Genomic DNA, 22,365 nt, shown 5'->3' with positions numbered 1-22,365 from the left:
TTATATTGCCTTCAGTCTAGTCCAGTTTAAATGCTGCCCAAAAGGGCGTAAAGTCGCAAGTGTCAGCTAAATGCTCGAGGATAAGTGAGCGCCAAATTGTGCTCCATAATGCCGTTAAGATACTTTGCAATCTCAAAGATACTTTAACACTTGTACATTTCGGTTTTCGGTTCGCTTTTGTTGAGCATGCCGCTCACGTCAGGCAAATCCTTTTCTTTTTTACTGTAGGAGGAGTCGGTTGAGGGGGGGAGGGAGGGGGGGGGGTGGTTGGCGGCGCTTTTCTTTATCTCTGCCGCCGTCGCCGCTGCGGATTAAACGGCATTTGCGTCTTGGGCCAGGTCAACGTCTGCCGCACTAAACAAAATTCATACGCACCGTGGTACAAACCTATTTACTTTGATTGATTTTCAATCAAAACATGTATAAATAAAAAATGTAGAGTATCTATATATATATATTTTTGTTGTTTTTCATGCTTTTCATGTTGTTTTTCGTGTGTGTGTGTGTGTTTATTTAGTTTTTCGCGTCTCGTCGATAATCGCCAATTGCGCGTTCAGTTTGTTTAGCTTGATCTTTGCTGATCTGCGTTATCAATTTCATAGAGCAGCAGCTCAATTTGTATTTATTATGCAAGTCAAGCTTGAGAATTTTGCACACAGCCAGCGGGCAGTACGCCCAAGTAAATTGCGCATTCCGAATTATGAATAAGATCGTATAGTTATGCTGCGATTGCCGACGCTTAAATGCCCTTTTCTATATATATTTTATGCTATTATAATAATACTAATAAAAATATTAATTCAAATAATTATTATTATTATCAATATTATTATAATAATAATTTTATTATTGTTATTATTAGTGTCATTATCAATCTTATTAATATTATTATTATTATTGTTATTATTAATATCAATATTATTATTATTATTTATATCAATATTATTATTATTATTTTTCTTATTTTTATTATTGTTAGGGTCATTATTATTATTATGGTTATTATCATTCCAATTGTTATTATTATAATTATTATTATTATTATTATTATTATTGTTATTATTATTATTATTATTATTATTGCTATTATTATTATTATTATTAGTAATACTATTGTTATTATTAGTAATATTATTATTATTATTATTAATATTGTTTATTTTTATTATTAATAATATTGTTACTATTATTATTATTATTATTAGTAATATTATTATTTTTATAATTATTTTTATTATTATTATTATTATTATTAATATTGTTATTATTATTATTAATATTGTTTAAATATTATAATAATAATTATTAATATTGTTGTTGTTATTATTATTATTTCTAATATTTTTAATACTATCTTTTCATTATAATATTATATTATTATATTAATACAGATAGATCATGATAACATATCCTAAGGTCTTCTAGACAAAGATACCAAGTTTTATTCAATATAAATTAAAAAAAATGAAATAAGAACTTTAACTTGCAGCACAGTAGAAGATATGGTCAAATGGACTCCACTTGTACCTATATATAATATATATACTTATATACAGTCCTATATATACTTATACTTATACTAATTAGAGTCGGAATTGGCTTCTGTAATGCGTAACATATTTCGTCAGACAATTAAAGCAATTTTCTGCGAATCGTATTCTCAATGCGTTACATGTTTCATCTCAGTCCTAAGGTGCCTGTCTGTAGTGTATCAGAATACAATTTTTATGCGAAATCGTGCTGTGCAAGCAAAGTAAAGCCTGAAATTCTCGATATGGATTCGGTCTTTCTCTGTCGCTGTCAGCTGCATAGGTTGCAGCTCGGCTGGCAAATCGATGCTGCTTTAATTGGAATGGCTGGCACTGACACAGGCGGGGACTGTGGCTATCAACAACAAGTGGCAAATCAGAAGTCTACAATGTGATAATAAGTAAGGCGGCAGGGTTCATAAGAAACAGTCGGAGGCAGCGCGAGTCAGTTGAGGAGCACGAGTCGCAGCGCGAACAACAGCCAAACACAACACACACACAACACACACAATTCCAAAAGGATTAACTAACTAGCAGAAGCGAACTCTTAACAAGATGCATTCATGGCTGCTTATGACAATGTTGGCGGCGACGCTGATGCTAACTGTGGCATGGGCTAAGCCTTTGGGTCTGGACGATCTCCAGGAGACGGGGCAGACCGATGAGCAGCTGCTCAAGTTGCTGGGCGGGCACAGCTTGGAGGAGGACGGTTCAGTCAGTGTGGAGAATGTGCGTCTGCATCGCTCAGTGCTCGATGCCAGAGTATTGTCTAACGCTGAGTTTGAAAAAGCTATCCATGATTTTTTGTATGAAAAGCAGCAGAACAATGAAGTCAGTTTATCAGAGGAGAAGATGCAAATACGTAGGAGGCGAGCAGCTGGCGAAGATTCAAGCGGCTCATCTGAGGAGGGCGCCAAAGCAAAGAAGCAGCAGCCGGAGAAGCAGCAGCAGGCAAAGACTAACAGCTCATCAGAGGAGACGCCGGATGCCAAGCAACAGTCGGAGAAGCAGCAGCAGGAAAAGGAAGACAGCTCGTCAGAGGAGAAGCCCCAAGCACGCAAGAGCCGATCAGCTGGTGAGGATTCAAGCAGCTCATCCGAAGAAGATGGCCAGGGGCAGGAGCCGAAGAAGAAGCCTGAGGCACAGCCTGAGGCACAGCCCGAGCCACAGCCCGAGCCACAGCCAGAGGCACAGCCAGAGCCGCTTCCCGAGCCGCAGCCTGAGTCACAGCCAGAGCCGCTTCCCGAGCCACAGCCAGAAGCACAGCCAGAGCAGCTTCCCGAGTCACAGCCTGAGGCACAGCCAGAGTCACAGCCCGAGCAGGAGCAGGCGGCTCAGACGACGCGTCGCCGGCGTGCGGCGATGCCGGAAACTGACAGCCAGCTGCTGGAACATCTGGAACCAGTCCACAGTATTGACCAGCTGGAGCAGTTGGGCGAAGCAAGCGATTCACTCAACATGGAGGACTATGCACAGGGCTGTGAGGTGCTCGAGGTGGACTCCAACGAGGTCAACAATGAGACCACCTACGTGGAGTAGCCTCCTATTCAATAATCGTATTCTTTAAACTAGCAAATAATAAAAAACAACCAAACAAATATTCAAAATATGCCGATTGTTTGTTATCGCAGCTCGTGACGTCATCAGCCTCATTGTTGTTGTTGTTCTTGTTGTTGTTGTTGCAGCTGTCACCTTTGGCCGTCCTTCATCAAGACATGGGCTGGAGGCTGTGGGCGGGCGAGGTGCGTCCGGCTGATAAGGAGTCGCTGTCTGGATTGTTGTCTGTTTTTTGTTATATTCATTTTTGATGTCAGCCGAGAATTTCGCACTCGATTTGAACTTTTGGGGCTTATTGAAGAGTTTCCAAAGCAGCTTTTCCCATAGGTAAAAAAAGCGAAAAGCTGTGAAAACTTTTCCACGAAGCCTTGAAATCGAGTGCAAGGACTCTGGGACAAGTTTGAAGGACTTTCACATATATGACACATATGTAAATGAGAGAGAAAGCAACTGATTATGTATATATATAGAATGTTTATATTTAGCAAATGTTGACGACTACAAACTATTTAAAAGCTCTATAAAAAATAACTTAATATTGATTTAAGCTTAATTTCAGCCATAAAACAAGTCAAAAGTTCGGTTAATAATTAATCAAAAGTAATTCGAGTAATAAAGATAAAGATAACATTCATTAAAACCTAGTTTTATCAAAGATCGATTATATCTAATCGATAATTGATAAAAGTGCATGTTATCGATAAACAATGTAAATCGAAAAAAAATGCATAAAGCATTCTTATCAAAAAAATATGAATACAAATAATGCATAATTAATAAATAAATTATGAAATAAACTAACAAAATGGGACTCTATTCTATTTTAAGGAAAATTTACCTGATGACTGATTATGAAAATTACTAAAATATTTTTTTTGATTTATCAAATTTTTAAAATAATTCGTATTTACGTTTTAAATGAACACCCGGCATTTAGTTTTATCTCTTTAATTCCTATAGCTGCAAACATTTCAATCGATAAATCGTTTCACGTGTCGCACAAATGTCAATTGCTATTATTCCGAGAATTATAAATAACGTATTTTGATGATATTTCCCGTGGTTCGTTTTTCAGGCTAACCTTTTGACATTAACCAGATAAGCGGCACACTTTTGAATAACGAATATTGAGTTCATGTCAAAATAATCATCAGCGCGTAAACAAAATACGCGAATAATACCCAATTACGTGTTTCGCTAATGAGACAATGTACCTTACCAAGAAAAATGTCAAACAATATCATTAAAATCAAACGCAAAAGCAGTGCACGCGCAACTTATTTATAAACATACTTGGAATATATTTACTATGAAAAAATAAGAGGAATTGCAACTGGATGCAAACAATGTGCTGTCAGCTAAATAAAAACTGACAACAAAATAGCAGCAACAATTTGGCGAGTGAGGGAAACATTTCACGGACCTATCCCAATGCCCAGCACAGAGAAACCAAAAATAACGGATCAAGAAAACGTACAAAGAATGATATGCAAGCGGTTAACGACTGCGATATACCCGATACGTACAAAAATATCTTAAGTATAGCTATAAAAAACTTAAATTCTTTTTTATATTTGAATATTTATTTTCTTAAGATTTGTTTAATATAGTTCTCTATATAGTTGAGACCGTAAGTTAGAGCCTGGATCAAAGGTGTATCGGGTTTGTAACCGGTTCATAAGCAGAAAATCTATAGCAGTCTTCCCTTCGGCACATACGATTTGTTTGCTTTTAGATTTGCTTGAGCAGAAATCCATCCATTTTTATAGCTAGACCCAAGTTGTATCGGGCTTTCAATCGGTTAACCGTTGGTATTCAACTTAATAATTGTCGAGCTGTTACCGGTTGATAACCGATTAATAACCGGTTCATAAATGATTCCAATTGAACTTAAAACAATAAAAGTCTTAGTTGTACACAAGTTGTATCGGGCTTGTGACCGTTTCATAACCGGTCTGCCTGCCGGCACATAACCGATTCAATTGGTAATCTGACTCGAGCTATTACCGTGTCATAACCGATTCGTAATCGGTTCATAACCGATTCACACCCGATTCATAACGGGTTCATGACTGAATCCAATTCCAGTTGAGACAAGAATTTCGTTTGCTCAAGTCAAGAATTTCATATGCAACAATTTGTTGCTTGATTTAGGAGACAGCTTCTAAGAACGGTTCTTGAGATCTTTAGCATATGTTTCCCAAGCACGAAGTATCAAGAAATCTTCATTTTATCCCAATAATATGAGAAACAGTTTCTACGAAACGCTCTTAAGATGAATTTACCATTACATTGAGTACCAAGAAATCGTAATTTGGTCCCATTTTATTATTTACTATGTAAGATTGGAGTTATAGGTAAAAACTTCTAATTGCACATACATCTATCATTTATCTACCACTTATGCTATTCGAAACTAATCTACCCCATTTGGGTTGGGGCATGAGAAAAAGCAGCAACCGTGCGGCAACTATTAAAAAAGCGAATGCACCACAAAGGCAAACTTCTCGAAATTATTTTCGCGCTTTGCCTTTTAGTTTTAGTCGCCCGAGGCGTGTGCAAACGTGTGGAAGCCAAAGAAAATTGTGGAAAAGCCCAAGGAAAACGAGCATACTCCCATTAAAAATTTGCTGTTATAATTAACACACTCATTAAATTCTGGGCGCTGCCGAAATTGGCCAAGTCATAAATCGGCAATTAGAAAATCGGCAATTAAAAGTTTCCAAACGAAATTTTGTAATCGTTTTCATTGTGCAATGTGTGAAAGCTGATTATATAAGAGACGCATTAAAGGAAAAGTCAGTGTAAAAGCATTTCCGCAAAGTCAATGCCCAGCGGAAAGTGAAAAGCCGGCAAAATACAGGAAAATTAAAAGAAAACTCAATTTCGCACGGGTTCAATTTTTTGGCAGCTGAATTTTGACAGGCAAAAAGCAAAGTAAAAGCAAAAGCAAAGGCAAAAGAAAATTCAAAAGCAAAAACTACTGCAACAAATTGTATAAAAAGCCAGACAAAGAGCGCAGATAACAAGAGCCAGAGAGAGGGAGAGAGGAAGAGCGGGGGCATAGACTTATAAATAAAACGAGCAGCCACGCAAAAAGAGCAGCAACAAGAAGAGAGAGAGAGAGAGAGAGGGCAAAAGAAACATAAACAAACAAAGGGAACAACAACAACAAGAACAAGATGCCGGAGCCTCTGGGCATGCAGTGGTCCACGCCGGAGACAAAGAAGAAGGCGCCCATTATCAAGGTATCCTGCGGCATTGGCGACACGGACGGCTATCCCGCCTTCGATGTGGAATCGGATGTTTACGATTCCAAGGATGATGAGAAATGGGGCTTTCTGATAACCGGCGGCGCCGAATTTCACATGCCCTTAACCGTCTTTCAGGTACGTAAATGGACGGAGAATTAACATAACGCCCGTTTAACTGTTTGTAGTCCCTCCCTCCCCTCCCCCCGCTCCCCCTGGGAATTCGCCCAACTGTTGCCTCCAATCATATTCCTTTCCAATTTCCTATCGAGGCTTTTGGCTGGCGCTGCGACAGCTGCAATTCTTATTTCGTCATAGCGCGTTTCTTGTTGGTCGCTGGCCAAAAGCGTTTAAGAGTGCGTAAGCTCGACTAGCAGATACTCTGTACAAAGTTGCGAGCTGCTGTTACATACATACATTTGAGCTGCACTCAATCTAGAAGCGTCTGCTCTGCTTCTTATTCAGCGAAAGGTTTGTTTTTCTTTAATATTTCGGCGTTTCTTAGTTATCGATAATAGTCAAATATTTATCGAAAACCTTAATCGATTATAGTCAAATACTTAATCGATACTTATCGATAACCTGAAAAAATTGTACTGAATTACTTAATCGATACATATCGATCACATTAATCGATCATCGTAAAATACCTAATCTATATATATCGATAAGCTTAATCGATGAAAATGAAATACATAATCGATACTTATCGATAATCTTTAACCAAGTCTCTATTGACTCTGCTACGGAAAAGTCTCCCTCTGCCTGTTACATTCGTTTTTCCAACACCATAATACCCCGTTTTCACCCATTTTCCACGCGTACAGGGTATGGAAAATAAACACAAACAAACATTTTCGTATATGTCGAGTTTTTCGACTATGACGAAATCAGCAAAAAGAATATTTCACTTTGCCGGCGCTCGTGCGATGGGGCGTATGAGCGACAATTGCCGTGCAGCTGATGACAAAAGACAAAAGGGAAGGGGAGGGGGGGGGGCAGCGGGGTGGGCGGGGCAGCATTCGTTCTCGTTTCAATTGTTTTTACTCTTGAGCTGGGGGGAAATTTACAATATTTGGGTTAAAAGTGTTTCTGCCTAAGTATTTCTATGTATTGCATTCGGTTTTGACGTCTGGCAAAAATATAAATTGTTATTTTTTTGGGCCGCTGCGCATACGCTACATTAGTGGGGCATAGACGAAGTTGTGTGCAGTTTGTGAACGATATCAAAAATGTAGACTATAGTAGGGGAATAGATAGATATGATTTGTGGATTGGGGAGGATTTAGTTATTTAAATAATAAATTAAAGAAATATTATTTATACTAAATATTGAAAAAGAAAAAGGTCGCCAAAAGCAGAATTAAAAAAGATTAAATACATTTGAACAACAATTTTATTGATCTTTGTTGGAAGTTTTTAAAGTTTTAAGTAGTTCTTCGATATATATTATAGCATAGGGAAAATTAAAAAGGAATAAACATAACTCAAGATATTCTAGCAACAATAGATAAATAAAATAAACTAAAATTAAATACAAAAAAATATAATGAATTCTCAGGTTATCTGAAGCCTATTAATTCTGAAACTAAATACCTTTTTTAATTTTAATAATAGGTTATAAGTTTTTCCGTCCTCCCAGTTTTATCGATAAACGTGCCCGAGTAGCGCAGCCAACTTCAAGCTGATCGCTGCTTTTACTATTTAGGATTATAATAAGGCTATTCCTGAATTCCAAAGCGATAAATCAAATATAAATTTAACAATTTAAATTTAGTAAGATTTTAGATTCCATCTGAATGAATTAAGGCTAAATTCAAAAGGGAAATTACTAGAAAATAATTATGCATATTTTAATTTGTTAATGGGCATAACTGGAAGATAATTAAGCTGTTCTTTATTTTTATAATATGCTATATATAGGCAAGTAATAACAATTTAAATAGACCTAATTATCTTCCAGTTATTCGAAATTATTTCCAAAAGAGCATATGTAGTAATATCTTAACCCATATGCTCTACAGTTCTGCTGTAGCGCACACTCAACGCAGACAAATTTGAGATACATGCAACAAGTATCTCATTGTGTGTTTTGGGAGCAGACTTACAGCTAAATACATATATCTATAGACGATTTTGCAGCCATCTGAAGCTGTCTGTCATATATCATATGTATATATATAGTATATATAGTTTTTGTTCGACCTAAACTCGAACTACGCAACATTTGTCGAGCAATTGCGCGTTGACTGTTGCCTCGAGCGGTACGTGAAAGCGAAAGTTGAGCGATTTTACAGGATATCTATAGTATGTATATAGCTTATTGATATGTCTAAAGAGTAAATGCTGTCTCTATGCAGGTAACGCCCAATGGTATAGCCGACAAATCGGGCGTACGTCTGGGCGATATAATACTCGAGATTAACGAAGAGGACGCCACGCAGCTGACACTGGCCCAGGCACACGAACGGATCAACGCGACGCCCAAGAAGGTGCACTTTCTCATGCGCAAGTAGGTCGCCCCACCTGGCCATAAATACCCTAGAAATATATATATATATGTTATGTAATCCGCACAGCATGGAGGAGGACGATGCCATGGGCATGTACGAGGCCGGCGAGGAGAAGTCCATTGTGATGCGTGTGCCCAAGCCGATGCCGCCGCCAAAGGGTAAGTTTCGGAGCAGTTGCTCCGCCCGCGAGTATGTCCCCAATATATGCATTACCAATCGCCCCGCCCCACCCCGCACTCCACCCCTAAGGCCACGCCCGGCATGATTTGGTGTGATCACAAGAATTTGGTTGTATATATCTTTTGTAGACTTCACCCCGACCCCATTGCTTGGCTCGCGCTGTTGGCATCCCATTATGTGGCATGAGCCGCCCGAGCCGCCCAAGCCAAAGAAAAAGAAAACGAAAACCCAAATCGATGAGGAGGGCAACGAGTTGATCATTGAATTGAGCGAGGATGAGTCCTCCGACGAGGAGGATCAGGTGATTGATCAATGCCAAATCAATTCAATTGACATATTCCAGCTAATAAACAACTCTCGCCACGCAGGAGCTGCCCCATCATCGCATTATACGGAATATTAAACGCTTCTTTGCGGAGGTCGGCGACAATCAGGAGCTGCGCAGCAGCACCATCGAGAACATGCTGCTGGCCCTGCCCACAGCATCCAAGTCCAAGTGATGGCCGCAACCCCCAAGCCGTAATCCCCAAGCCGTAATCCCTATCCAAGCCAATTAACCCAGCTTTGAATTCGTGTACATAAATCTTAAGCTGTATTTGCATCTGTATTTGTCTTTGTCTCTGTGTGCGTGTGTGTGTGTTTGTATTTGCAATAAAATCATATGCCATATAAAGCCTGTCTCTGTGTCATCGCTTGCTTCTCGTGCAGGCCGCGTGCTGCCCAGCTCCATTGAGCTGCGCCTGCTGGAAATGCAGCGCAAATTGTCGGCCATTGCGGAAATACCAAAAATCTTAAGCTCTACGCTGGCCACCGTCTCCCAATCCTTTGGCAGCCTCAGCGTCGACGAGGACGAGCAGCAGCAGCTGCGCCACATGCAGCGCAAGTGCTCCTACGATGAGGATGCGCTCGACTATGAGCTGCTCGAGCAGCTGGCCAGCGGGGATGAGGAGACGGACGAGGAGGATGTGGAGGAAGAGGAGGATGATGAGGAGGATGCGGAGCAGGAGGATGATCTGGTGCAGGTGCCGCCGGATGACGATGTAGCCAAGCAGCTAAAGGATTTGACGCCCGAATCGGATTATGCATCGGAAGTCAATTATGCGACAAATGAGCTGAGTGATGAGCCAGACAATGACAATGACAATGACAAGGAGATGGAGATGGAGAATGATGATGACTTGGCAGCTCACAAGACCGTTTACTATATGAAACTGCCTGCCGTGGCCTCCAGTGAAGAGGAGGATGATGGGGATAATGAGGAGGACGAGGATGACAGCGATTTCCTAAGCACCACTTATACGTGGAATCTGCGTAATGTGCCCAAGGTGCGCATAAACGAGGGCGATGTCAGCCCGCAGCTGGAGCTGAAGCCGGAGAATGCGATTGACACCTCAAAGGTGCGCGCTGCGACGCCAACGCCAACGCCCACGGCCATGCCCACCGGCACGCCCACTTGCAAGCTTGAGGCGCCCGTGGAGGCAACAATAGCATCGCCAACGGAGTCACAAAAGGTAAAAGCAATCAATGCGGCGCCTCATTAGCGGCACACACACACACACACACCTGAACACACACATGCACACACCTGCACACGCACGCTTTTGACATTGTCACCTTTTGTTGCAGCTGCTTTTCAAGCTGGATAACCTGGAGCGCAGCTGGCCCTGGGCGGATCGTGAGAAAATCATCTACAAGTGAGTTGCCAGCCCCGGCCAATTTATGTCGATTTACTAATGTGTTTTTTTTCTGATACTCGCTCACAAAAGTGCCAAAGGGTATATTGGTTTTTGTTAAATACCGGCCATGATATCCGTCTACGAGAGTTGCTAGTCATTCGTCATCTTCGGTCGTCTACCTGATCGTCTATCTCTTTCTCCGTCCAACCTTTTACGTCTGTCCGTCCGCTTATTGAGTTTCCCTACGTGTTTCCATCAATTCTTCCGTCTGTCCGTACATCCATTCGTCCGTCCGTTCGGTCGCCCTTTAATTAATCCGTCCGTTCGTATGATTCTCTATCATTTTTGTGTTCTTTCCTCCGCTCATAAAGCTATCCAGCTGTCCGTCTATCCATTCGCCCGCCCTTCAAATTATTCGACTGTCCGTCCGTCTAAATATCTGTCCGTCCGTTACTCCGTCTGTGCGCTTTCCTTTTGAATTATCCGAATGGCCGTCATCTCGTTTGTCAGCCCTTTCAATTTTTTAGTCCATCCGTCAAATCGTACGCTCCGTACGCCCATTTATCCGTATGTCTATTTTCGTCCGTACTTATGTCTCTCCGCTCTTTTGTCTAGCTATCCATCTGTCCGGGCTTTCGTTTGTCTGCCCGTCTCTCCGACATGCTATCCGTCCGTGGCCTGTTATTTGCCTGTGAACGAGTATTACGCAGTCGCTTATACCCGACTGCCACGCTCATACTTGCTTTATGTACATGTGTTTTTTTTCTTGGCAGGCAATCAACTTGTCATCTGGTGCCGCGTAAGCCCTTGGGAATCGTTGGGCAGCGCATCCAGCTGCTGGCCAAACAGGAGCTGCTGCACAAGGATAAGACGCAATAGTCGGGCACATCGGCAGCTCCTCGCTTAGGCATCCCATCGTCTGTCTGGCTGCAGCTGGCAGCCAGCCAACTTTTAATAGAGTTCATTATGCAAAATGCGTCAGAGGCAAAGCAAAAAAAAAACTACTTTTAACAGAAGCCGCACAGGGTGAAGGGGCAACTTTTACACTCACTTACATGTGTTCTCCGCCTGCCTTTGAAGCTTATAGTTTTTGTTTTTTGTGCCTTTTTTAATTAGTAACTGCGCTCTTAATCTCTACTTAATATGCTAATCATCATTTTTTTCAACTTGATTTCACTTTATTTCTCTTAAACTCTTTCACATGTTTTTTTTTCCACTGTTTTGTGAATTTTGCAAATTAGTTTTTCTTGGAAAAAAAGTTTAAATTAGAATTTAATTCATATAAAATTTGTCAGAAAAATTAAAAATGCACTTTTGTACAAGTCGTAATTTAATAAAACACCTTTAAACTATAAAAATATATTTCTATAAATTTAATATTTAATATTTTAACGAATTTAACGTACTTAGGGCTCCTACAGAAGCGATCGTACAAATAATTAGTACATTGTACTAAAAGCTTAGCAATTAAAAGCTTTACAAGCTCAGATAAAATGTGTGTTGGCTGCATTTAGTACAATTGCACGGATAACTGCACTCAGCGAGAGCAATTATCCGGAGAGTGGATATTGTGGCTGCTGTGAGCGTGGACGATAATTTATCCATACACTGTTGACTCTGCGGATACCATGCTCGCTTGTGGATGCTACGAGAGGGGCTGAGGTAACGTTCTTGACCACTGCGCTCACGCCATTGGTCCTAACGCTTTTGATCCCGTTATGTTGTGGATGGCGTGAGCGCAAAAGTTTGTGCTCTTTGCTGTTGTTGTTGTCTTATTGCGAATGCCGGCTTAGCGTGGGCCCGGGCCTAATAAGGCAATTTAGTCAGTGCGCGTCTGTTTTATCGATCGGTTGGATCTGCGGCGCGTGTGTATTAAATCGCTTGCTTTTAAAGTTTAATTGATATACAGTTTTTTATGCTGCGTGTGTGTTGAAGTGATTATATATATGTGTTAAACCCATTCTCCGCCTTTAAATTGATATATAATACGCGGTAAACTGTGTTAGTGTTATGCATATTTTTGCTGCAGAGCTTTTTTCACAAGTAAAAATTGGCGCGTTATCCAACGTTATCCACAATCCACGGAGAGAGAGAATGATTGAGAGGAAGAAACAGAGCTTTCTTATGCAGGTAGGCGTGCTTTGTTATATGTATAAATGTACTAAAAATAACTGTAACGCAGTTGGGAATTTTTCTTTATTTCCATTAACTGGACTAGAGTTGGGTATTTTTATACATAGTATTTATATACATATTTAAATGGGTAGATGTTCTTTATGGGAGGGAATTTAATCTCCAACAAGACAGCAAGTCTTTTAAATTTTAATATTTTGATGCAATTTTTTATCCTGATTTTTGTAATACATTTCGTTTGAAATACATTTTTGTCTACAAAAAAGTTTTTAACTGACTTAAAATATGAGTAAACTTGTCAATTCTAAGTATTTCCCTTAAATTTGTTGTATTTTGCAGCACTAGAGCTCTTTAAGAAATTTGTAAGCCTTTTCCAGTGGAATTTTTGCGCTTAAATTTTCTTTTACATTTACTTGTACGAGTGTGTGCAAAATCTGTTGTTGTTGCAGCCGTTCAAGTTGTTGTGGCATGACTGTCCGCTTGAGTCGGTCTTGAGTTGCGGGCCAAAAGGTGTCCAGTTCAGGCAGCCTTGAGAGCTCTCACAAGAGTCCTGAATCCTTTGTGAGTGCGCTGTGTTAGAGTGTTTCAAAGAAAAAGCATTTCTTTTTTTTTTTTAATTCGCTAGCTACAAATGCAATTTCCATAGCTGCCGGGGCCTGAGACTTGTCATGCACTTAACCCACGCTTGACTCACACTTTGTAGTCGAATACACACACACATACGCACACACATGCACACATATATACATACAAATATAATTGAGTCTATTTGTCTGATGAATAAAGTTTTTACTCGACTGGCACATGAGGCGTATGAGTTACGCGCTTTATAAACTGCGCGGGTGCGAATTATTTACAAAATATGAAACAGAAGTCATGAGTAAGTTGACATAGCACACATACTCACACTCTCTCTCACACACACACACACACATCGTCACACACTCTCAATTTGGGGCGCAATAAAATGGCACTTAACACGTTGCTTAACATGCATAAAACATGGACGGGCCAGCAGCTGTTGGCTGCATTTTATGTGCAACATGCGGCATGCCATGGCAACCTGCCACACAATCAGCGACATCATTAAAGCCACATCAACACAGCGCGCACGGCCAAAGGCAATGTGGCAAAACCAACGTCAACTTTTTGTACAAATAAGTTACAATAAATGTCAGACAAAACGCTAACAACTGCCAACTGCCCTCCCACCAGTTGCCCCCCGCCCCCCCTCACCCTGTTCTTGTTGTTGTTGTTGTGGTTACTGTTGCGTTGTCGACAAAATTAGCGCGGCAATAGACAAAGGACCAGCCGTCGGAATTTATCATCCCGTACAAGTACAATTCAGTATAGACCGCCGGCCTGTTGAGAGCTCGAGGGCGGCCAGTCATGAATAGAAGGCGGCAGCGTGGGCGTGGCGCTCATTGTTGGTTGGAGTTCGTTTTCATAAAATGCCAACACAAGCGCAAAAGTTGGCTAATTAACAGACATTTGGTGGCGGCTTAGTACTTAACAATACTTATCTCAATGCCAGTGTTGCAAAGTGCGCAATTCAACTTGAATGCTGAGAGTTTATAATTAACCGTGCTGTCAAATGTTTCAGAACTCAATAGAAGTAAAGTAGGTATTATTTGCCAGTGTTGCAAAGTGCTTAATGAAAGTTCTTTTAAGGGGTTTATATTTCACATACATTTATATATATTTATTTCATATACACAGATTTCGAAGCATTCATCTATAATAGCGAAAACGTAAAGCGCTTAACGTTAAAAATGTTTGAAAGCTCAGCTTACCACATATATATATATATATATATGTATATATAAATAGCCACATATGCATGATTATATAGTTATAGAGACACGTAACACTTACGACAACAATGATATTTGATATCCACATAAATTCTTAATAATCATATAATAGTTTACATTTATCAATATGTGTTCGCTGTAAACTAAAATGCTAGTTACATTTCGATTTTACAACATTTTCGCCAACTTTTGTGCAGCATACTTTTTGGGAGCGCTTTTTAGCGAGCCCAATTCTGAATTTCGCTTTGTCTGCAATTTCGCAAAAATACGCGAATTTATTGCACTCTTGTTAATGTTGTTATTAGATATCTAGCTTAAGTCTAAGAATACCTAGTTTAGTTGTAGTGCTGCAAAGGTCTTGTTTAAATCGATAGTTTATGCATTATCAATATATCGATAACATTAATAGTTTTACACATTTTCAAACGTAAAATGTATATTAAATAAATACCGGAACATTTTTAATTCGATATTTATCGATAAATGTTATGCTTAAATCGATAGTTTATGCATTATGGCTATCGATGTATCGATAACATTAATAGTTTTACACACTTTTATACATAACTTTTTGTAAATAAATATCGGAACATGTTTTTTTCGATAGTAATCGATAACTGCTTATTTTAAGTTTTGCAGCAATGTTATATATGTATATTATGATTATATTTTTAAACGTTGTCCAACACTTAGCTGCACACACATTGCACAGTTATATTTTGATTTTATGACTTTAACTGCACAAAAGTTGAGCGTAAGTTTTTATTTCCTTTATTTAAGCAACTTTGCATTGATATTTGCTATAGCTTAACATTGTTTATCGGTCCGAAGGGCGGGCGACTATTTATATTTTTTGTTTTTTTTTTTTAGGTGGGGTGCATTTTCATTTGTTTTGGTTTCTAGTTTCAAGTATGGTTATCTATTTGGGCGGGTAGCATGCTTAAAATTGGCTTAGACTATGAGAATTCGTAGCAGAGTTTTGTGACTCGATTTGTGTCTGTATGTGTGTGTGTGTGTGTGTGTTGTTTAAAGCGCCTCGTCGGCAATATGCTGTTGGCCATTCGCATCGACGCTGACAATGACAACACCTACGCCGGGTGCGAGGCCTAAGCCCGATCTCGTAACTAATCCTAAACCCATGCCAGTGCCATTTCGCTGTTCAGTTGCGTTGTTTGTTGTTGTTGTTGTTGCAGTTGCAGTTGTTGTTGCTGCTTCGGCGACATCTTCTGCTATTGTCGTCATCAGCGTCGGCTTGTCCGCCTCCGCTTGCGTATCGGCTGCCATTTGCAGCTGCGAATTGCCAGCTGTTTCCTCCATAAGCGGCTGCCGCTGATGCGCATTGTCCACGCTCGGGCGCCGCAGCAAGCGCAGCTTATGGCGCCAGCCATCGATAAGGCGGGACGAGCTGCTTGTGGCGCCTGTCATGCCCAGGCTCTGGCTTCTCGCCCGCTGCTGTTGCTGCTGCGCCAGCAACTGTTGCTGCTGCTGTTGTTGTTGTTGTTGCTGCTGCTGTGGGCGATGGGGCGCTGAGGAGGCGCGTCGCTTGGCCGATGCCGACAAGTCCTTTAGTCATACCTTCTCCTCGCCAGGCACTGGCGGACCGCAGCGCACGAACTACAATCAAAAGAACTGAGAATATGCTATCATGGTGGCAGGTTGGAAAACGGTGCGCTGCATTTTAAACGGTTCGCTGTGTGTGTGTGCCAGTGTGTGTGTGTCGTGTGTGTGAGTGTATGTGAGTGTGCCTTAACATGCGTTTAACAGCAGGAAAACACAGAGTTAGTGAATGGGTGTGTGTCTAGGCTAATTGTGCGTGTGTGTGTGTCTCAGCTAATATTTGTTTTCTTTTTTTTTTTCAAGGCCAATATTGCATGTGTATTTGTATTTGTGTCTGTTATTGCATTCATTAGCTTGCATTAATCATACGCGCCGTAACCCGAGCTGTTATAATCTTCGAAGAAAAAGGCAAAAGCATGTGAAGCTTCATAAGAAATCTTACCGAGACCTGAGTGGCTGTATAGGAGTTGGTCCTGGGTCGATTGCTGAAGCAGACTGTGCGCCATTTGCGCTTCACTTGGGCAATCACCTCGCCATTGAAGAAGCAGAACAATGTGGCCACGCACAAGCCCTGCCAGAAAAAAGAAAAAGCATATATAATTAATGTTTATTTGGGCGAGGTTGTGCAAGTGGCAAGTGTCAGCCAATTATGTTTATGTCCGACCAAAAGGCTGGCCAAGTCTAATGCAATTTTGTTTATTTTCCATATTTGGGGCCAGCCTCAACAGTTCCAACCAATTCATTTGACGCAGCTGTATTTGTGCCCTCCAAATGTATCTGTATCTGTGCCTCGTATCTGTCAGTTGTCAGTTGGCTTCTGCCTGAGCTCGAGATGTTTGTCATTTGTCTAGAATAAATTGTGGCTGTGCGTGGGTGCCTACCTATGCCTCTAATGCATAGTTGCGTACGTGCAGGGTCTGCTTTCGGGATTGCCTATTCACACATCGCCTGCATATAAATGAAATTGGCAAAAAGGGCTTCATTTGATTGCCAATGCACACGTCCTGGCACGCTGCCTAACTCAATCACAAACACACATACTTTAGCGTCCTGCGACTCCCACTAAATACCATGACAACATTCTCTGGCCATTTTATTTAGCTCTTGAGCTATGCAACATAGAAACTTGAAAGTTAGCAACGTTCAACTTAAACCTTAATTTCCCGAAAAGTTTTTAACCATAATTTAATTGCAAAATAATGTTGAAATAAGAGTTACATTGGATAGAATAAAAGGTATCCATAGAAACTTTTAATACGCAGTTAGCTAGAATGGACTGTATATATATATATATATATTTGCCTAGTTTTATACCCAGAATTCCTATCTGAAGTGAGTTCATGTGAATCTATGTTACCAGCTAGGTCGACTACTCATGACCTGCCTTAAGGATTGTTTTCATTTTCACTTGTTTTAATTTTAAGACTTGAAAATATAGATTCTCGTACACAAAGATTAAGCACATTTTACTTTTGGAAAAGCTCTCCCATTCCCCAATGATACAAAACTCAGGCATTTTAAAGCCAGAACCTTGCTCCTTTTTATGCACGCACATTCGGGCGTCATATGTAAGATAAGATCGGACTATAAGCACCGAAGTTAGCCAAACATCGTCTGGGACGTCATGAGGACGCAGCATCAAGCGGCATATATGCGTGTATATGTGTTTGTTTTTATTTGCATGTATATACAGAAGGAAGCTGAAATGTTTATCAGGACAACTCGGCGTTGGTTTGAGGGTATCTGCTAGTCGGGCACTCCCAACTGGAGCACCTTTTATTGACTTTAGCTGCTTTCAGCTGTGGTCCAGAACTGTCCACAGAGTAATTACTAGTCGACTCGCACTTTTGTTTGTTTTATATTCACTTTGTGTTGTATTTTGTGCTGGCTGCGCATTTATAAAGATTTTCTTCGGTTTTTGCCTATTCTCTTTTAACCGCACGGCTTTGCCTCTAATAATTTCCGCAGCTGAGCTCACTTTATGTCGGTTGAATATTATTTAGCTAGTTATTATTCAGACTGATGTTTGCCATTACTCAGCGCCGTTCCGCAGTGGTCGGGGCCCAGTTGGAGTTGGGGGCGTTGCTGCTTCGTAATACTCTGTAATAACCAGTTCTGATTGCTGCATGACATGCAGCTCTCTCTTTGAGCTGATGATTTGCTAATTACTCGAGGAGGCAAAAGTGCAAACTGTTTGCTAAACTAATTAGCAAAGTAGACAGTCAAAGTGGTAACAAATGTGCTTTCGTTTTGCCCATGTTAAGAGCATGTGACATTTACTCCAAAGTTTTCAATTCAATTTATATAAAAATAACAACAGCAGCTGCTGCCAAAGGGACTTAGGACCAGCTGTTCTATACGTTTTATATGCTCCTGTGAAGTTCTCGGCAAATATATATATATATATATTTTTTTTAAGCTTTATTGAAATTCCAGCTGCGGCATTTGATGGGTTAAGGGGAAAATATAAAAGTGCCTGACAATAAAATTAAATTAAATATTTGTTGTTGTTAGAGGACTTTGGCTCTAATTGCACTGCCTGTTCAAAGATAATATCAGCGTTTGTTGTTGATTGCATTGCATAGCTGTTCTCATAAACGTCATGAGAATTGTGTTTTTTATTTCTTTTTTTTATTTTCTGCACTGTTGACATTCAGCAAATTCCGAGGCACAAACACAGTAAGTGACATTGAGCGATGCATTTTATTTATGTGATCAACAGAGGAATTTTCGCTCGCTAGCTAAGGGCTAAAAGTAAATCTAAACGGATTTTTACAAAACAATTTTTAAATTGTGGCAGAAAATTTAAGGAACTTAAAAAACAGTAAAGAAATAATAATAATAATATTTATAATGATAATAAAATTAATAATAATGATAATAATAATAATAAGAACGATAATAATATTAATAATAATAATAATAATATTAATAATAATAGTAATAGTAACAATAATAAAAATGACAATGACAGTGGCAATGACAATGACAATGACAATGACAATGACAATGACAATGACAATGACAATGACAATGACAATGACAATGACAATGACAATGACAATGACAATGACAATGACAATGACAATGACAATGACAATGACAATGACAATGACAATGACAATGACAATGACAATGACAATGACAATGACAATGACAATGACAATGACAATGACAATGACAATGACAATGACAATGACAATGACAATGACAATGACAATGACAATGACAATGACAATGACAATGACAATGACAATGACAATGACAATGACAATGACAATGACAATGACAATGACAAAATTTCATTATAAGAACTTTATTTCTTAGTATTAGTTCAACCTAAACTCAATACATATTTCTATTTACGCAGAACACCCAACTCGGGAGCTGTGCTTGGAATTTTGCAATTTATATTTAATTTCTGGCTTACATTTTATGGCATAGTTTCATTGTTTACCCCAAAATCCCAGTAATGTAGGGACTGTGTGTTGCCTATGATAGCTATTTCGCCTTCTTGTTGTTTACTATCCACAAGAAAACGCAGATCCCGCAGTTCTCATGCTTATTTCTGCTTAGTCGCATTTGGAGTTTCGGTCCTTAGTGCAGACCCATATAAACTTAATAATATGGACTTTATGGCGCTTAAAAGTTGTACCCAATCTTTTACGAGAGTCGCGCACTGTGCAGCTGCCACAATAAATCCGAAATTATATCCGTACGGGGAGACAAAAAAAAGTGCCTCTTGCCAGTTGAAGAAAACTTTGCAATTTGCGGGGCGACAACGACAAATAAAATAATAAAAAGTTGCTGCTTACTGGCTTTAAAAACATTTGTGCAAAAGTATTTTGCTTTTGAATTTGTCACTCCAAGTTTTTTTTTGCTCTGTTTTTTGTCTGCGAACGAGTAAAGAAAAGTCACAGATAAACAGCGCATTGTGTCTTAATACCCTGGGGCGTCATCAATCGTGTAATAGGGTATCTTGCAGTTAGACAAACTTAATTTTAGGTAATATGTAATTAGTCTAAGACATATTTTAAGTATGGTTTAGGCTTTAAAGTGCGAAATTAGCCCTTATTTTAATTATAATAGAGTTATGGTGCTGCAATTTGTTATGCACTTGTGTTAAGATATCTTTTTAACATATCTCAACTAAAGTCTACATTTAAATGAAAATGTTCCAAAGATTTTTGCTTTAGTAACTCGTTGGGCTAAGCGCCAGCACGCAGAGCTCGTGCTTTAAGGTTCGAACTCCCGTACGCCCTTTTACTGTTATTTTACTGCAGTCTCTGTTCCATTTGTTGATCTTGAAGCTGTAATTCAACTGCAGCGTGTACAGCAGCCACGCCCCCAGGCGCAGCGCAGCACATGAGAATTTAGATTTATTTTTTTATGTGCAGCAACCGCAGACATTGGAATTTAGTTCGTATTTTTATACCCTTGTGGAGGGTATCTTGAATTCGTGATGAAATGTGTAACGCATGGAGGGAGACATCTGTGAGCCTCTAAATTATATATATTCTAGATCAGCAATAACAGTCGAGTTGATATAGCCATGCCCGACTGTCCGATTGTCCTTCTGTCTGTTTCTATGCATAGTTCCTCCTTCTGTTGGAGGAGGTATATATACTGCAACCGGCTGGATCGGAACACTATATCGTATAGCTGCCATAGGCACGATTATAGGAAAAGTGTGTTCGTGCTTAAAAAAGTTTTGTGGTTATCAAGATATCAGGACCATTTATTGGTTGAACTATGATACTTATATATGAAGCAAATCTTTCGAATATCGCACTTCTATATATTATAACTCAATAGAAATATTCTATATATTCTATTATATTTTCCAAGATATTTTCATCAAACTCAGCATTTACGAGCTTTACTCTATCCGCATATCTGCAAATGTCTACAAGGGTATTAACTCTTCGGCGTGTTGAAAATATCATTTCTCGTTTTTTTTTTGCCCCGACTTTTGTCGAACAGCTTTTTATAGTTTATTTGTGTTGAAACTAAAAGAGCAGCTGAAAATGAGTTGCAGCTCGATTTGGTTTTATGCGTGTGTTTTTACTTATATTCTAACTTTTATTTGTGCTCTGACTTTAAACGTTTGTCGTTGGGTTTTCGAATCAAATTTAAAAATATCCAACAAAATAACAAAGTCAAATTTTCACTCAGCGTGTTTGCATATTGATTTCAAACCCCCCCCCTCCACCCTTCAGCCCCCCGCTAAGCCAGCTGAGGCACAACTCGGTCGCAGTTAAATGAGCTGAGATTTGGCTGCTTTGGGGAGTTCTGCGAGCATGTGCCTGGCATATTAATAATTTGGCCCGCAGGGTTCAAGCATTGATATTGTTTATGGCTGATGGTTAAGGGTTGGGGGTTGGGGGTTGGGGGTTGACTTCCTCCCAATAAACAAGCTCTGACATGGACTTTGGCTTGTTAACATAAATTATGGCAAATATCTGTTGGCACAACCTGCACATTTTTGCCCAATTAAATAGGCATATTTTTTTTGCTGCTCTCAAATGAAGCTGCGCTCAAATTCCAAGCGTTTGGATTTAAGTTTAAGGCGAAGCAGCTGGGATAGAAATTTACATACACTAACAGCATAAACTGTTCAACCTGTGCGGGGCCATAAAACAATATTAAAAGCTGTCTAAAAGGTGAGCTGATGGGCTGGCAGATGCCCCGTGTTACAGGTTTAAAATTAATAAAAATAAATGCATATTAATATTCATAAAATTGAAATAAGTAGCGGGGTTAAAAAGTGAGCAAGGTGAAGAAGAAAGAGAGAAACTGATTCTGTTTAGCAGTCAAAAATTATCCCAGCTGCTTTTTAAATTATATATTGTATATATTCTTAGTAAATCCTCGATAAAATATAGATAGCAGATCTTCTTAGCACAAAAATATGTCTTTATAGATAAAATTCTAACAGACCAAGCTAAAAGTCGAGGCTAAAATGGCAATGGCAAGAAAAAAAAAAGGAATTACTTACTTGAAATGAGGCCGTAAATGCCGAGATGACTTGGTATGTATACTCCAAGGGATGCTCCTGGCCAGGACGAAACGGCGTTAACATATACTGGAGGCCGAGCAGGGGCACCAGCAGCAGCGTAGCCCTGCACAAGAGAGAGAGGGAGAGAGAGAGAGAG

The 22,365-nt window shown here is 39.6% G+C and overlaps 3 protein-coding genes across 6 annotated transcripts in view; 2 read left to right on the top strand and 1 right to left on the bottom strand.

The window, feature by feature from the left end:
- Nucleotides 1-1,828: 1,828 nt before the first annotated feature.
- On the top strand, nt 1,829-3,068 carry LOC135431235 (protein TsetseEP). Its single transcript, XM_064686215.1, has one exon. It carries the CDS (start codon nt 2,085-2,087, stop codon nt 3,066-3,068), a length of 984 nt encoding a protein of 327 aa, XP_064542285.1. The 5' UTR covers nt 1,829-2,084.
- Nucleotides 3,069-5,547: 2,479 nt separating this feature from the next.
- On the top strand, nt 5,548-11,911 carry LOC135432115 (PDZ and LIM domain protein 7). Of its 4 annotated transcripts, none has more exons than XM_064687595.1 (6): nt 5,548-6,475; nt 8,698-8,849; nt 8,917-9,008; nt 9,739-10,541; nt 10,657-10,724; nt 11,480-11,891. In XM_064687595.1, the coding sequence occupies exons 1-6, from the start codon at nt 6,269-6,271 to the stop codon at nt 11,583-11,585; spliced, it is 1,428 nt and encodes a 475-aa protein (XP_064543665.1). In that variant the 5' UTR covers nt 5,548-6,268; the 3' UTR covers nt 11,586-11,891. The 4 variants fall into 4 exon arrangements, with proteins under 4 accessions (XP_064543665.1, XP_064543669.1, XP_064543666.1 ...); XM_064687596.1 differs by lacking the exon at nt 5,548-6,475 and adding an exon at nt 8,508-8,644 and having other exon boundaries at nt 11,480-11,911; XM_064687597.1 differs by lacking the exon at nt 5,548-6,475 and adding an exon at nt 8,566-8,644 and having other exon boundaries at nt 8,717-8,849; nt 11,480-11,911.
- Nucleotides 11,912-15,314: 3,403 nt separating this feature from the next.
- The window catches only part of Dh31-R (Diuretic hormone 31 Receptor), a 38,358-nt gene continuing 31,307 nt past the window's right edge, over nt 15,315-22,365 (bottom strand). Inside the window, 3 exon segments of the mRNA XM_064687487.1 lie at nt 15,315-16,267; nt 16,653-16,781; nt 22,209-22,332. Of these exon segments, the coding sequence (XP_064543557.1) occupies nt 15,680-16,267; nt 16,653-16,781; nt 22,209-22,332 (841 nt within the window). The 3' untranslated portion in view covers nt 15,315-15,679.

This window comes from Drosophila montana, unplaced genomic scaffold, assembly GCF_035044405.1.
Source record: "Drosophila montana isolate Dmon_TW-CO22-7 unplaced genomic scaffold, ASM3504440v1 contig_3200_1, whole genome shotgun sequence".
NCBI classification, from domain to species: Eukaryota; Metazoa; Arthropoda; class Insecta; order Diptera; family Drosophilidae; genus Drosophila; species Drosophila montana.
Note: the sequence above shows the minus strand (reverse complement) of the source record. Positions and strands in the feature narration are given on the sequence as shown.

Bases quoted from the DNA above. Each gene is read 5' to 3' on its own strand.
- LOC135432115 (XM_064687595.1), top strand. From the start codon at position 6,269: ATGCCGGAGCCTCTGGGCATGCAGTGGTCCACGCCGGAGACAAAGAAG. The intron at 6,476-8,697 runs GTACGTAAATGG...GTCTCTATGCAG, and splicing joins TGCCCTTAACCGTCTTTCAG to GTAACGCCCAATGGTATAGC. The intron at 10,725-11,479 runs GTGAGTTGCCAG...TTTTCTTGGCAG, and splicing joins CGTGAGAAAATCATCTACAA to GCAATCAACTTGTCATCTGG.
- LOC135431235 (XM_064686215.1), top strand. From the start codon at position 2,085: ATGCATTCATGGCTGCTTATGACAATGTTGGCGGCGACGCTGATGCTA.